Raw genomic sequence first — 13,548 nt, forward strand, 5'->3', positions numbered from 1 at the left:
TGCTTTACACTGAGTTGCAGGTTTCAGTGAATTCTTCCAGGCCCCACAAAGAAGCTTCCTGGCCAGGACCAGGTCAGGTGAGTGAGGCGTCCTTCTCGGGTGCAGAGTTTTGAAAAAGGGCATAAAGAAAGCCTCCATAATTGTATTCGTTTGCAAGGGCTGCTGTAACAAAGTACCACAAACTGCGTGGCTTAAAACCATAGAAATGTACTCTATACAGTTTGGAGCCTGGATCAGGTGTCACCTTCTTTGCGTGTCTTAGCTTCTGTGGCTCCCAGTGATTCTTGGTTTATGGCAGCATAATCTAATCTGTGCCTCCGTCTTAACGTGGATCGTTTCCCTGTGTGTCTACTCTGTGTCTCAGTGTGTCTCCAGATCTCCCTCTTTTTATAAGGACACCAATAAATGGGTTTAGGGCCAGCCTAAATCAGTGTGACCTCATCTTAACTAATTACATCTGCAAAGGTTGGGTTCCAAAGGTGAGCACCCCAAGAGAGCAGACCGGGTGGGAGCTGTACTGCCCATTTTTGGTATTACCTTTTATGACTAGTATTGGAAATCACATCAGAATCTAACACATTCTGTTCTTTAGAAGTGAGTCACTAATGTGAGCCCATATTCAAAGGGAGGGAAATTCTGACTCCTGATGGTAGCAATGGCAAAGAATTAGTAGGTATGTTTTAAATCCATATTTAAGATATTTTTCTATTTTTCTTTTCTATGGTGGTGGTCTACACACACTAATTAATCTTTCCCTTATGAACGGACTCGATCTAGTGCTGTTAATACAATCTAGCAGTTGTGGCTGTGGGAGGCTTTCCCTGAAGCCTGGTTATAGAGAAAGAAAAGTGACATGGAAAGAGACGGTCCTAAGTCACCACTGTGTCACATTCCTAAGAAACCTTCAGTCCCTTGCTATTTTTCGGCTTACTAAGTTGAAACTCCTATGCCTGGCTTTCATTTGTTTGTTTTATGAGGGAGAGGTAATTAGGTTTATTTATTTCTATTTGGAGGAGGTACTGGGGATTGAACCCAGGACCTTGTGCATGCTAAGCATGTGCTCTACCACTTGAGCTATGCCCTCTCCCTATGTCTGGCTTTTAAGAGCCGTCATTCTGACTCTGTCCCTTCTAAGGCAACATTGTTTTGTTTTGTTCTGTTTTATTGTATTTCATTTCATTTTTTAATTTATTTTCTTCCTTCCTTTCTTCCTTTCACTTGTGTGTCAGTGACTAAGCTCTTGCCTCTCATTTCCAAACCTGCCCTCCATACCAGGCTGCCAGGCTGAGCGATGCAGGGCAAGACTCTGCAACCTTATTTCAGCTTTGCCAGGTGCCCCCTGTTAGGGGCGCTAGAGAAGGAAGACTGGAAACCTGGATAACAGCAGAGATTGCTCCTTCCTGTTTGTTTGTGGAACTTTCTAGGGGCTTCCTGTTTACTTGCAGTTTTTCTCAGGGGGCCCACCAACACTTCACCCCAGCAGAGGCAGTTTCTTCCTGCAGCAGCTCAGTCCAGTGTGCAGCTTTACCAAGACTTGAAGAGCCTGAGAGACATCAGAACTAACTGGACACTTCTCCTCAGGTATGAGTTCCAGGTCCAAGGGCCCTGTGTATAAATTGTTGTTTTGAATTTTTCGGGGGGGGAGGTGATTAGGTTTGCTTATATAATGGAGGTCCTGGGGATTGAACCCAGGACCTCATGCATGCTAAATACCCACCCTAGCCCTGAGTTGTACCCTTCCCCCACCCCCAAAAGTTTTTTAAGTGTAGTAATAATTCTACCTCTTCCCTTTGTTCCCTCATCTGTAGGGGTGGAAGCTGCTCTCTGAATTTGCTCCTTCTGTGCTTTCTATACTTTTTGTTACCTAATGAACAACGTTAAAGCTAATTACAATTTTAAAAAATATTAAATTCTATCTGTATAGATAACTGGTATGTTTTCTGTTGCCCAGCTAGGGCCTGTCTGGATAGTCCAGGAAACAAATCCCTGAAGGTGAGACGTGTAGATCGATTTGGGTTTGAGTGCAGGTCTGAGCTCCTCACCAGCGGGAAGCAGGATGCTGGTGACCCAGGGTGCGCCCTGGCCCCGTGACAGGTCTCGCTGTCCCTATGGTTGCGGGCTCAAGTGGCTGCTGCGCTTGTTAGGCAGTCCTGACGACGGTCCGGGCCGCGCTGTGGGATGGATGCTTCCCGGCGCCCTGGAGCACTTACAGAGAGTTTACAAGCCTCGATCTTTAAACTATCAGCTTAAGTCATGGTCAGAGAACCAGGGAGGATTCATGACAGCGCTAAAGAAATCTCTTATTCTGTAGTCAGAGGACTGAGGTAGCTGAAAATCGAACATATTTTTGTGTGCTTGCAGAACTGCAGCATCAGTTGACTTCACAGCCTCTTCAAGTCTCTCCCGTGAAAGGGCATTGATTGAGAAAGAAACTAGGGGTGGGGGTATCTGTTTGGACTCAGAGGAAGCTGAGAAACAAATTTCCTAGTTCCTCTGAGCCTCCCTTGCCTGTGGGAAACAGTTTGCCTCTCTGAGGAAACTTTTTTTTTAATTGATGTAGTGTTGATTTACAATATTATATTAGTTTTAAGAGTACAGCATAGTGACTCAAATATTTTTATAGATTATACTTCATGTAAAGTTACAAAATATTGGCTATCTTCCCTGTGCTGTTCAGGACATCATTGTAGCTTATTTATTTTATACACAGTAGTTTGTACCTCTTAATCCCCTACTCCTATTTTACCCCCCTGCCCTTCTCCCCACTGGTAACCACTAGTTTGTTCTCTATATCTGGGAGTCTGTCTGGTTATCTTCACTGATTTATTTTTTAGATTCCACATATAAGTGATACTGTACAGTATTTGTCTTTCTCTGGCTTATTTTACTCATACCCTTTAGGTCCATTCATGTTGTTGCAAATAGCAGAATTTCATTTTTATAGCTGAGTAATATTTCATTGTACATATATACCACATCTTTTTTTATCCATTTATCTGTTGATGGACACTTAGGTTGCTTCCATATCTCAGCAATTATAAACAATGCTGCTATGAACATTACGGTACATGTATATTTTTGAATTAGTGTTTTTGGTCTTTTTTTTTTTTTTTTTCCTCCAGATATATACCTAGGAGTGGAATTGCTGGATTATATGGTAGGAATTTTTTAGGTTTTTTTTCAGGAAACTTCATACTGTTTTTCATTGTGGCTGCATCAATTTACATTCCCACCAACAGTGTACAAGGGTTCCCTTTTCTTCACATCCTCACTAACACCTGCTATTTGTAGACTTTTTGATGATAGCTATTCTAACAGGCGTGAGGTGATATCTCACTGTGGTTTTGATTTGCGTTTCTCTGATGATTAGTAATGTTGAGCATCTTTTCATATGCCTGTTAGCCCTCTGCATGTTCTTTGGGAAAAAAGCCTATCCAGGTGTTCTGCCCACGTTTTAGTCAATTTGTGGGAATCCGAAGACTTAGGGAGATAGGTGTGTCAGAGCAGATATATCTTGTGTGACCTACATACCACCCCTCAGTTTCTCCAACTCCATACCCTGAGAGAGCCAGCTTAAAACAACATTAATATATATCATGGTTTCTGAGGGTCAGGAATGGTTTAGCAGGGTGGTTCTGGCTCAGGGTCTCTCACAAGACTGCAATCAAGATGTTGGCTGAGGCTGTGTTATGTAAAGGCTGGTCTGGGGCTGAAGGGTCTGTTTCCAAGATGGCTCACTCCCATGGCTCTTGGCAGGGGGCCTCAGTTTCTCACCACAGGAACCTCTCCAGAGCAGTTTGAGTATCTTCCCATCATGGCAGCTGGCTTCCTCTAGAGTAAGTGACCCCAGGGAAAAAGTGAGGCAGAAAAGCCACAATGTCATGCCCAGCCTTGGAAGCGAGGCTGTATTCTATTGCCCACATAGACCAACCACGACACAGTGTTGGAGGGGACTGCACACGGGCAAGAATACCAGAGGCAGGAGTCACCGTCCCCTTCTTGAAAGCTGGCTGTCACAGCAACTTTGCCTTCCACCAACCAACTTTGCCACCCTCCTTCTCCACAGATGCTCTTGTCAGGCTTCTGTCGGCCAGGCTCAGGGAGCCAAGCCAGTTTGCGGTTGGTTTATAAGTCTTGGGAATATGTTGAGGTGATGGGCTGAGAACTGTGTGAAGGGTTTCAGTCAGAGAAATTAATACTGGGCATTTTTTCCCAACATTGAAGATTATAGTGGGACCATGGACCTGTTTGGAGACATAGATGACATTTCTTCTGAGAGTGATGGGGGCAATCAACCACCCATTCCAGGACAGCCTGTTGTAAGTACAGTCACTAATCTCAACTGGTCCCATTGTTCAAAGCTAAGAAAAGGTTTCAGAGGCTGATGGATCCAACTCTTGAACAGAGAGGACATGGGATAATGAGTAGCAGTCTGAAATATCTGATGAACGGGTGACTTAACTATGTTGGGAATTTCTGGATATTAAAGGGAATGGAAGGAACTGCTCAGAATGAGTCTCATACCAAACTTCAGGGACTAGACTGTGAGAACTCATTTGAAAACCTTTAAGTTTTTCTTATTCAAACCTGTGCCAAGGAGTGTGTGTTTCTGGACATTCTTCTGTGATGTAAATAGTTACCTCGTATTGAGGGGTTGCATAATTTCACACTTCTGTTGTTAAACATCTTATGCAAGCTAGATGTGTTGACGTTTTTTTCTGGTAATGCAGGCTACCAGATCTTGTTTTGCATGGTGGTTTAGGGGGAGGAGGGGAGGAAAGGATGAAATTTTAAGGAGAGGCCTGGAGGGGTTGGTTGCTGACTGCTCTGTCTCTGAAGTGGTGTCTAAACTGACTTCTGTCAAACCTGCATCTGCACAGTGCAGAAGGGGAGCCAGAGCATTTCTCACGTCAGCTCAAGCTCTCACGTTCTGATTCCTCTGATTCCTCTCTTAGGATGGACGTGGAGTGCCGCAGGACCAGCAGGAGGAAGAGCCGATTTCTGAAACCAAAATAGAAGTAGAAATTCCCAATATCTACTCTGATTTAGGAAATGAATTGTACTTTGTTAAACTGCCCAGATTTCTCAGCATAGAACCCAAGTAAGAGGACTGATAAAAGAGTTTTTCCCCCCAAGATATTGAGTAAAAAATATGTGGAACGTAAATGTTTTCTTATAATGAGTTGGCTAATCGGCAAGATGGGAGATTTCTCATGTGGCTTTAAAAAAAATAAATTTAGGATGTGCTGTAGTAGAAAAATGATGAATTACTGTGGGAAAAGTTTTAATGCTGATAATTCTGCTAGCATTTTGGCACTTCCTTATAAACGAACAGACATAGCTGATAAAGGTATTTTTCACTAGCACAGAGCTGGAAAAATTGGAAAATGAGCGTAGAAAGTTTGCTAGAGAAATCACTAGTGTTAAATGCAAAAGCCATTGTGAATCTAGAAAAGACAATGATTTTGGACAATAAAATAGTATTGGTTGGTATTATTCATGAAGATGCATGAGTATAAGCTCTTATGCAATTAAACATGACACTTTTCTTTAAAAATATGAAAAAATAGAAGATACATTTCACCGAACAAAAAAAATTTAAAAACTTTGAATTAGTCGTCACATTTGGTAATATGTTTTGAAATCAAATTTCAAGAAGCGATAATAATTTGCATACTTTGAAGTTTTACATGAAGTTTGTCTACTGTGATTTTTTAATGTATGCTAAAGATGTAAATATTATTATTTTATAGTATTATATTCAATACTACAAATGGCTAATACTACATTAAAAACAATTTTTAGGCCTTTTGATCCTCAGTATTATGAAGATGAATTTGAAGATGAGAAAATGCTTGACGAGGAAGACAGAACCAGGATAAAATTAAAGGTACCAACACTTGATTCCTGGTTGTTGTTGTTGTTGTTGTTGTTGTAGTAACGTTTTTCTTTTTATAAAGTAAAACACAAGGATAACAATTTGAGACTTGAGCTTATAAAATGGTCTTTTATGTTTACTCTGGAATTAACAAGTAACTGTTTAGAACAAGGAATTAAGTGTCTTTTCAGAATATTTCTAGGGGAGAAGGTACATATCCTTTTTTAAAAATCCCTGTAGAATTGTCACTTTTCTAACTTTTCTTTTGCAGTTGTAATTTTTGACACAAGAACAGATAAAAATTCTTGAAAATTGTCAGCTACTTCCTTCGGGATAAATAATAATGTAGCTAGATGTACAGAACTGCCTCCAATTTTACAGTGGAGAGGTCTGAGCAACTTCCCACAATAAGGGTATCTCAGGCTCTTTATGGAAATTCAGATTATGCACAGAAAGAGGCCTCGTCGCCATCAGGTGGTTCCTCTCCAGAAGGCCTGGCTGGCAAAGCCCTATCATTGCTCTCACAGGGACGTGTCGTCTTTAAGGGGGTTTTCTGTGAGCTTCTGCCGGGGCCCCTGTGGTAGCAGTGGCGGGCTCCATTTTTATGATTTGGAGTTACCTGCCACATGGGTAGGGTAAAGCACACACCTCAGGTTTTAATTTGTTGTTAATTACTTCAGTGTGTATTCTTTTAAACATTTCTAAAATTTAATGCCCAGAGCTTCCCTGTTTTACTAGGTGAATGGGCACTTTTTTAGTCCTTCTTTCATTGGGTTCATAGCCCTTCAAATGGGGCTGCAGTAGGCAGAGGGCCCTGCTGTAACTGCCTACCTACCTCGTGTGGTCCCCAAATTTCCACTTCCACTGCCATGAAATGAAGCTCACAGAAGATTTACACAGAACATCTGGTGAGTTTAACCAATATTCGAGGTATCTGTGGCAGGAGGGGCCCAATCAGCTCTTTTTTGGTGAGATTATTCTATCACTGCCTATGAATCCTTGGCACTTAAGTATAAATCACTTGAGGAAAAAAGAACACATAGTTACACTGGTCTCTTTGTCTTCTTTCTTTTTTTCTTTTCTTCTTTCACAGCTAATAAATCTCTGATCTTTTTTTAATAATTTATTTTTAGGGTTTTTTTTGAGGGGGGTAATTAGGTTTATTTATAATGTCCTGGGGATTGAACCCAGGACCTCCTGCATGCTAGGCATATACACTCTACCACTGAGCTATACCCTCCCCCCTACACTGGTTTTCTAATGCCTTTGTGTTTTGAATCAGGTGGAAAATACTTTACGATGGAGGATACGCCGGGACAAAGAAGGAAATAAAATTAAAGAAAGCAATACTCGGATAGTCAAGTGGTCAGATGGGAGGTGAGCACAAAGTCCTGGAGAGCATGGAAGTTCCGGGGTTGGGTGGTGGTGGGGGCCTGGGAAGACTGAAGTTTTCTGTGTAGGACCGTAGGTCATCTTTCATGAAAGAATTAACAAAATCTAGGCCTCTGGCATCACCTGATAGGAATAAATAGGGTCGAGAGCACAGTGCTGTGCTGGAGGGAGACAGAAATAGACCCAAGATGTGATTAGACTCATGGTATCTATCTTACTGAAGTGAAAACCCAATGTTAGCTCCCCAGTGTGACTATTAGAAATTAGAAATTGATATGTTTGAAAAAAAAGATTTCTCTTTTACTAATAAAAGAGGTAGAGGCTGGGAAAATGATAAAACAATTCTATTTCTGGCTGAAAGGAGGATGGATTTTTACCACCTTTTATTTGGAAAGAAGGTAGCTTAGCTGTTGACGGTATCTTTTCTTCGCTTTCCTTAGGAGTTCAGTAGAGGATGGGACCCTGCAGTCCCACAGCAGTTTAAGAACAGCTAATGGGGTAGAATGGAAGCTGCAGGGTTCGCTCGATACCCACCCTGATAACTGGACGATTTCTCGTTTCCAGCCTGTCCCTGCACTTAGGCAATGAGGTGTTTGATGTCTACAAAGCCCCGCTGCTGGGCAATTACAACCACCTGTTCGTTCGCGAAGACACGGGTCTGCGGGGACAAGCCGTCTTCAAATCCAAACTCACCTTTAGGTAACTATTCGTACTGACGTATTGCTCCTTGCAGTTTAAGAGCAACAAGGCAGAGAGGCTGGGTGTGCAAAAAGCCCGAGTCGGCCGAGATGACGTGATTCCGAGCTGCCGCTCCCCCAGGCCCGCGGTCTGGTCCCGGGCTGTTACCCGGGGCGCCGGCTCTTGGAGTGCGCATGCGCCAGAGGAAAGGGCCGGCCGGCCGGTGCTGCGGCTGCGCACTGAGCTCTAGCTGCCGGCGCCCAGTGCCGCGCGCGCATCTTCTTCGCGCGCATGTTTTCTTCGCGGTTCCCCCCCCCCCCCCCCCCCCCCGCTCACGCCTTCCCTCCGTGGGACTCACTGGCCCTTGTTTGGCCTCCCTTCAGAAGCGGGGCCCTTAGAAGACTGTCACGGTGCGCTCAAGGATCCTTTCTGGGGTCATGGAAATGTTTTAAATCAGATGGTGGTACAGATCACACAGCTTGATAAATTAAAAAATCCTTTAATTATTTATTAAAATGAGTGAGTTTTATGGTATATAAATTATACTCCAGAAAGATGTTGCTCTGTTTCAAAGACTGCAGCAGACAGCTCTGGGGTTGTGTTTCACTAATGCACGTGTAAGCTTGAGGAAGTCTCAATCTCACCAGTGATTAGTCTCCTTATCTTATAAAATGGAGATAACATCTCCCTCAGAGGGGTGCTCTATCCACTGAGTCAAGTAATACGTAAAAATATGTCATGCGCAAGAAATACTGCTCCAGTCCGGCCCTTAATGATCTCTGCTAGGCCGGCATCCTACATACAACCAGTTCCACAGTGTGCTTTCCTCTCTTGTGCCCCGAGCTCCTCCACATGGGGGTGATATTTGACTGCCCAGCGCAGTTTCATTCCTTACAGCCACACTCTCCTTGTGATTTCCCTAAGGATCATTCCTAAGATGTGCCTTCCATTAGTGAGGAATCCTCGGCTTTCTGCACCGGGGCCTCCTGTTCCAGCTGTCATTGTCCCCCTGGGCTGTCATGTGGCTCCCCTCCTGAGACCTGCCTCCTTGCTTTCATTTTTCTTCAAGTTTTATCCAGAAGGAGGGACTTAAGTTGTGCCTCAGGGTGGGTGGGTACAGCTCAGTGGTGCATTATGTGCTTAGCATGCACAAGGTCCTGGGTTCAATCCCCAGTACCTTCATTAAAAAAAAAAATTCTGCCTTCTGGCCTCTGTGCCACCTTCATGGAACTACGATCTCCCATGTCGTCTCTTCTGTGATTGTACTTGAGGGTTTTCTTTGTAAAAGCCTAGGACCCCACCATCTCCTCCTTCCTTCCACTCCCGCTTCACCCCATCAGCTTTCCCTGGGAGGCAGGGCTGAGGGGGGAACTGCTCAGGAAGCCAGAGAAGGAGGAAGGCCCTAAAGCACCAGTACTGTGGCCTTGCCACTCTGCTCCGTTAAAGGGACGTGTCTTTGTCCACAGTTGTTTGCTGTTGGCACTATTGCCAACAACTGTTCCTATTATACAGTGAGACTTTTTTGTTTGTTTCCCGCAGACCTCACTCTACAGACTATGCCACACATAAAAAGATGACCCTGCCACTTGCTAATAGATGCTCGGGGATACAGAAGATTAGAATCTTACCAATGGCTGGTCGTGATCCTGAATGCCAACGCATAGAGATGATTAAGGTATGTTGCCTGAGCTTTATCCTGGGTTTTTTGAGGGTAGTAAGAGCTGTGCTTTCCAGAATATTAATCTGTCATTCCTTATTGCCACAGCCATTTTATTCTTATAGTTATCAGGGAGCTAGCTTTGACCTTCTAAGCATGTGGTTAACCGTATTACTGGTCCTAGCCAATGGCCACTGGTGAGGTAGAGCACTCCAGACATTCAGGAGCTCTGTCTCCAATCTGTGAGATTTTAGGGGAAACTGATGGTTTAAAAGGTGTAACCTTTGACAGATATCATAAAACTGTGTTCCAGGTAGTCAGTGATGTAGGAATGTCAAAGGACATTCCTGACTTGTTTAACACCAGCCCTGCCTTGTGAACCCCATCGTGTGGACCGCCAGGCTGATGGACAGGAACGAAAGTTCTACTTTGGGGCTCAGGGACCTCCCCAGAACCTCCCCATCCTGCATCCTGCCGTCAGGAGCTGTGGGGAGCTCTCTGGGTTGAGGGGCCCAGACAGGAATATCTGGGCACCACGGTAGTTTGGTGGAGCCTGGGCAAGTCAGGTGTCCGTCGCAGGGGCGAAGAGAAACCGCCTGCCTCAGGCACCTGCTGGGTGGCGGCTGGCTGGGCTCTGACGGGCAGCACAGGGGATACGGCTGAGCCCACGGCCGAACCTGTGCCTGTTCCGATGGGGCGGTTGGTGTGAGGGAACCTCTGTCCTTCACCCTTGTGTTGTCTTCACGCCTTAGAACCAAATAAGACGATGCCCGTGTCTGGTTAACAGAGGTGTCGGATGGAGAGAACTGTATCCAGGACAGGGAGTGGGTGTTATCCTGGGCTAGGCGTTTACGTGTCCTTTATAGTGAAATAGTTTCAAGTGGGCGCTAAGCCAGTTCATTTTTTTTTTCAAGTTCAGTAGTTTATTTGCTTCTTTACAGAAAGAAGAAGAACGTTTGAGGGCTTCTGCTCACCAGGAGACAATGTATTTGCGGGAGAAGCAGAACCAGCAGGGGCCGAGCCCCCCCTGCCAGGACCACAGCAGTGATGAGAGGGAGGAGGAGGTTGAGATGCCATCAGAAGCCATTCCCGAGGGGCATGCCAAGGTGAGGCGGTCACACTGCACCGTCTCGGGGTCGCCTGTGCTCTGGTGGGCCCTTACTACCCGTCCTGCTCTTACTCACTTAGGACAACAGTACAGGGACAACAGCAGTACAAAGGCCTTTTATTTTGTCTTTGTTTTTGTAGAGCCACTTTCCCACACAAAAGCTTAGCTGGGTAAATAAGGCACCCCCAGAATAAAGAAAATCAATTAAATAATTTATGCTCTTATGAAGGAAAATGTGTTCTTAGGCAGTTTGCCTGCTTGTATGATGACGGACCCAAAGTTTAAACTTCGTAGTTTTAAAAAAAGACGTGCATAAAGCCCCTCGGGTATCTAGAAGTGATCAGACATCTGAGGAGAAAACCTCTCAACTCTAAGTCATTTAAGCACGTTTGAAAGTTATTATCTATCTCTTCATCAAAACTTAAAAACCTGTTTCCCTCAAGCGAAAAAGATAGAGTGGAAAGTTAAAATATTCAGCATCAGAAAAATTTGGGAATTCATGGAACTTCATCTCTGAAGGTCAATCCCATATGGAAAGTTCCTTTGCTTTCAGAGGAACAGGCCAGAATCTGTTCTTCAGACAGTGGTGAGGGCCCAGAGGAAGATAAGGCTCAGAGATTACTCAAAGCAAAGAAACTCACCAGTGATGAGGTAAAACCAAATTTATTCAGTTGCCTTGTACCCACAAGTCAGCTCATGGAGTGAAGAGGCTCTCAGCCCAGGAGCACAGACGTCCGCACAGCCCCCTGAACCCCGGGGAGATAAATCCAGTAACAGGACCAGGAATGATTGGCCTGGGGAGGGTCTGACACCTGTGCATGGTAGGGGGCTGCCCAGAGAAGGTGCCCTCTTGCTCAGTGTTGAAGGAAGAGTGTTAGGGTGGGCCCGCCAGTGAGAAAAGACCTACGGCCCCGAGACAGCAGGTCTCGGCTAGAGAACCTGAAATGGTTCAGTGCAGTAGAGAGAGGGGCCTCGTGTCCATGGTGGGCACTGGGTGCCCTTAGTGTTTGAGTATAACAGTGGAGGGTTATTTTATTTCCATGTTATTAGAATTATTTTCCTTTAATTATTTCCGAGTCCAAAGAAATTTTAAATCTTAATTATACAGGTGAATCACTATGTTGCCACTGTGCCACATTCATTCATTCCATGTTTTCTGAACACTGAGCATGCTGCACGATGGATCTGGAGTTACAGGGCCGAGTAAACATCGCAGTGAGAGCAGTGTCCCTTACCGCGTAAGGGAGGCACTCACTTTTCATGTGAAAAATATATTTTAAACTCTGAAAGCATACTAAAAAAGCACATAAAACACAAGCAGTCATTTAAGAAAAAAAGTTGACAGGCTTTAAAATACTGAATCTTACATAGAGAAAGTGAAGTACTGAGGAACAGGGGAATGTATTTCAAGTAACATGAGCAGAATCCCAGTCAGGATGGAGTGAGAAGTGTCCCTGGGCCCTGACCGCTGCCCGGGCAGCCCGGGCTCCCACTGCTGGACCCGCAGACACAGTGTCTGTGGACAGGGTCGCCAGTCAGCCCATGCGAAGGGCTGGCTCCCCACATTGGCTCCCAACTGCTTTAGACTAAATTTCCACAAACGTTCAGTATTGAAAATTGTCTCTCTTCTTTCTCGTATCTGTTCAGCAGGTGGACCCTCCAGAAAGAGGAAAGCAGGGCATGAAGAGGAAGAGGATGACTGAAGCATAAAACGTGCGCTCACTGTAAATATGGTAAAGACAGTGATGAAATGTTTTGATTCAAATGAGGACTTGAGTTGCTTTTGCATAATCCTAGTTGTGATTAAAAAAACATTCATAAGTAAGTTTGTGATTTTAGAAAATCCACTTTTCTCAAATAGAAGCTTATTTTGATGACTGTTTGCTCTGGGTCTTGGGTGTCATGCATCCTTGCTGCTCTGCCTCACCCCGTCCCCCTGGCCCAGTCCAGAGATGGGTTAAGTTCAGCTCGGGCGTTGCCTCCTCCAGTGTCCTCCCTGGCTGCCCAGCAGGGTTCGGGGCCCTGCGTGCTGCGTTGGCAGGACACTAACTTTCCACTGACCCCACCGTCCTGTGACCTTGTCAGCACAGGACAGCACGGGAGGGCTCACTGAAGACTCAGGGCTTTGCCAAGTGCTGTACAGCCTTACCAAGTCTAATCCTCAGAACAACTTGACAGGCGGGTGCTGTTCTCATTTTACAGATGTGAACTTCAAGGGGAATTTCTTTATTCCTCAAGTTTCAGAAATGAATTATCTAATGTTTACCCCTAAAAGTTTCCTCAAGCCCATTACACATTTCACTGACTTTCTCTTTTGGCTGATGGATACAGGTGACTGGTAAGAGATGCCTTTGTTTTACTGCAAAAATAACCTCTATTAGCAGGATTGGCTCCCAGCAGGTCCAGGCTGCACTGTATCCTAGGACCCTGTTTTCTTCACATTTGTCAACTCAATTCAATTTTACAGACAGACCAGACCAAGTACTGATGGTATGATATTGAACCATATGAACTTACTGCTTTTGTGGGTATAAATAGTCAAGTACTGACTGTTTTATATGGTTTAACTTAATAGTGTGGGATAGGACAACTCAGGGAAATCAGTAAGCTTGTTCCTAAGAGGTGTGCAACGGCTGAACTTTAGAATGTAGTTTCCAAAAAGTCCAAGTCTATAGGGTATTTGATAAACTTTATTGAAATTTATTCCAATACCAAGTGGTAAATTCTAAATGCCTATAGTCCATATTTTTCAAAAGAAACTTCACTGTACTATAATGAACCAATAGTCATAATAATATTTTATAATATTTAAAGTATTATAAAATTCACTGCTTT

At 44.3% G+C, this 13,548-nt stretch overlaps 1 protein-coding gene across 2 annotated transcripts; it reads left to right on the forward strand.

Moving 5' to 3' along the window:
* The first annotated feature begins 1,903 nt into the window (after positions 1-1,903).
* LOC105086636 (RNA polymerase-associated protein LEO1) lies at positions 1,904-13,487 on the forward strand. Of its 2 annotated transcripts, none has more exons than XM_031453053.2 (8): positions 1,904-4,319; positions 4,956-5,101; positions 5,806-5,890; positions 7,161-7,255; positions 7,835-7,969; positions 9,488-9,623; positions 10,547-10,711; positions 12,364-13,487. In XM_031453053.2, the coding sequence occupies exons 1-8, from the start codon at positions 4,239-4,241 to the stop codon at positions 12,421-12,423; spliced, it is 903 nt and encodes a 300-aa protein (XP_031308913.1). In that variant the 5' UTR covers positions 1,904-4,238; the 3' UTR covers positions 12,424-13,487. The 2 variants fall into 2 exon arrangements, with proteins under 2 accessions (XP_031308913.1, XP_031308911.1); XM_031453051.2 differs by having other exon boundaries at positions 1,905-4,319; positions 12,361-13,487.
* The last annotated feature ends 61 nt before the right edge of the window (positions 13,488-13,548 follow it).

This window comes from Camelus dromedarius, chromosome 5 (genome assembly GCF_036321535.1).
Source record: "Camelus dromedarius isolate mCamDro1 chromosome 5, mCamDro1.pat, whole genome shotgun sequence".
NCBI lineage: Eukaryota > Metazoa > Chordata > Mammalia > Artiodactyla > Camelidae > Camelus > Camelus dromedarius.

What these genes read in the sequence shown, in the direction of transcription:
- LOC105086636 (XM_031453051.2), top strand. Translation starts at nt 4,239, where the DNA reads ATGGACCTGTTTGGAGACATAGATGACATTTCTTCTGAGAGTGATGGG. An exon ending in TTTCTCAGCATAGAACCCAA is followed by an intron (nt 5,102 to 5,805) that starts GTAAGAGGACTG and finishes AACAATTTTTAG; the next exon opens with GCCTTTTGATCCTCAGTATT. An exon ending in GTCAAGTGGTCAGATGGGAG is followed by an intron (nt 7,256 to 7,834) that starts GTGAGCACAAAG and finishes TCTCGTTTCCAG; the next exon opens with CCTGTCCCTGCACTTAGGCA.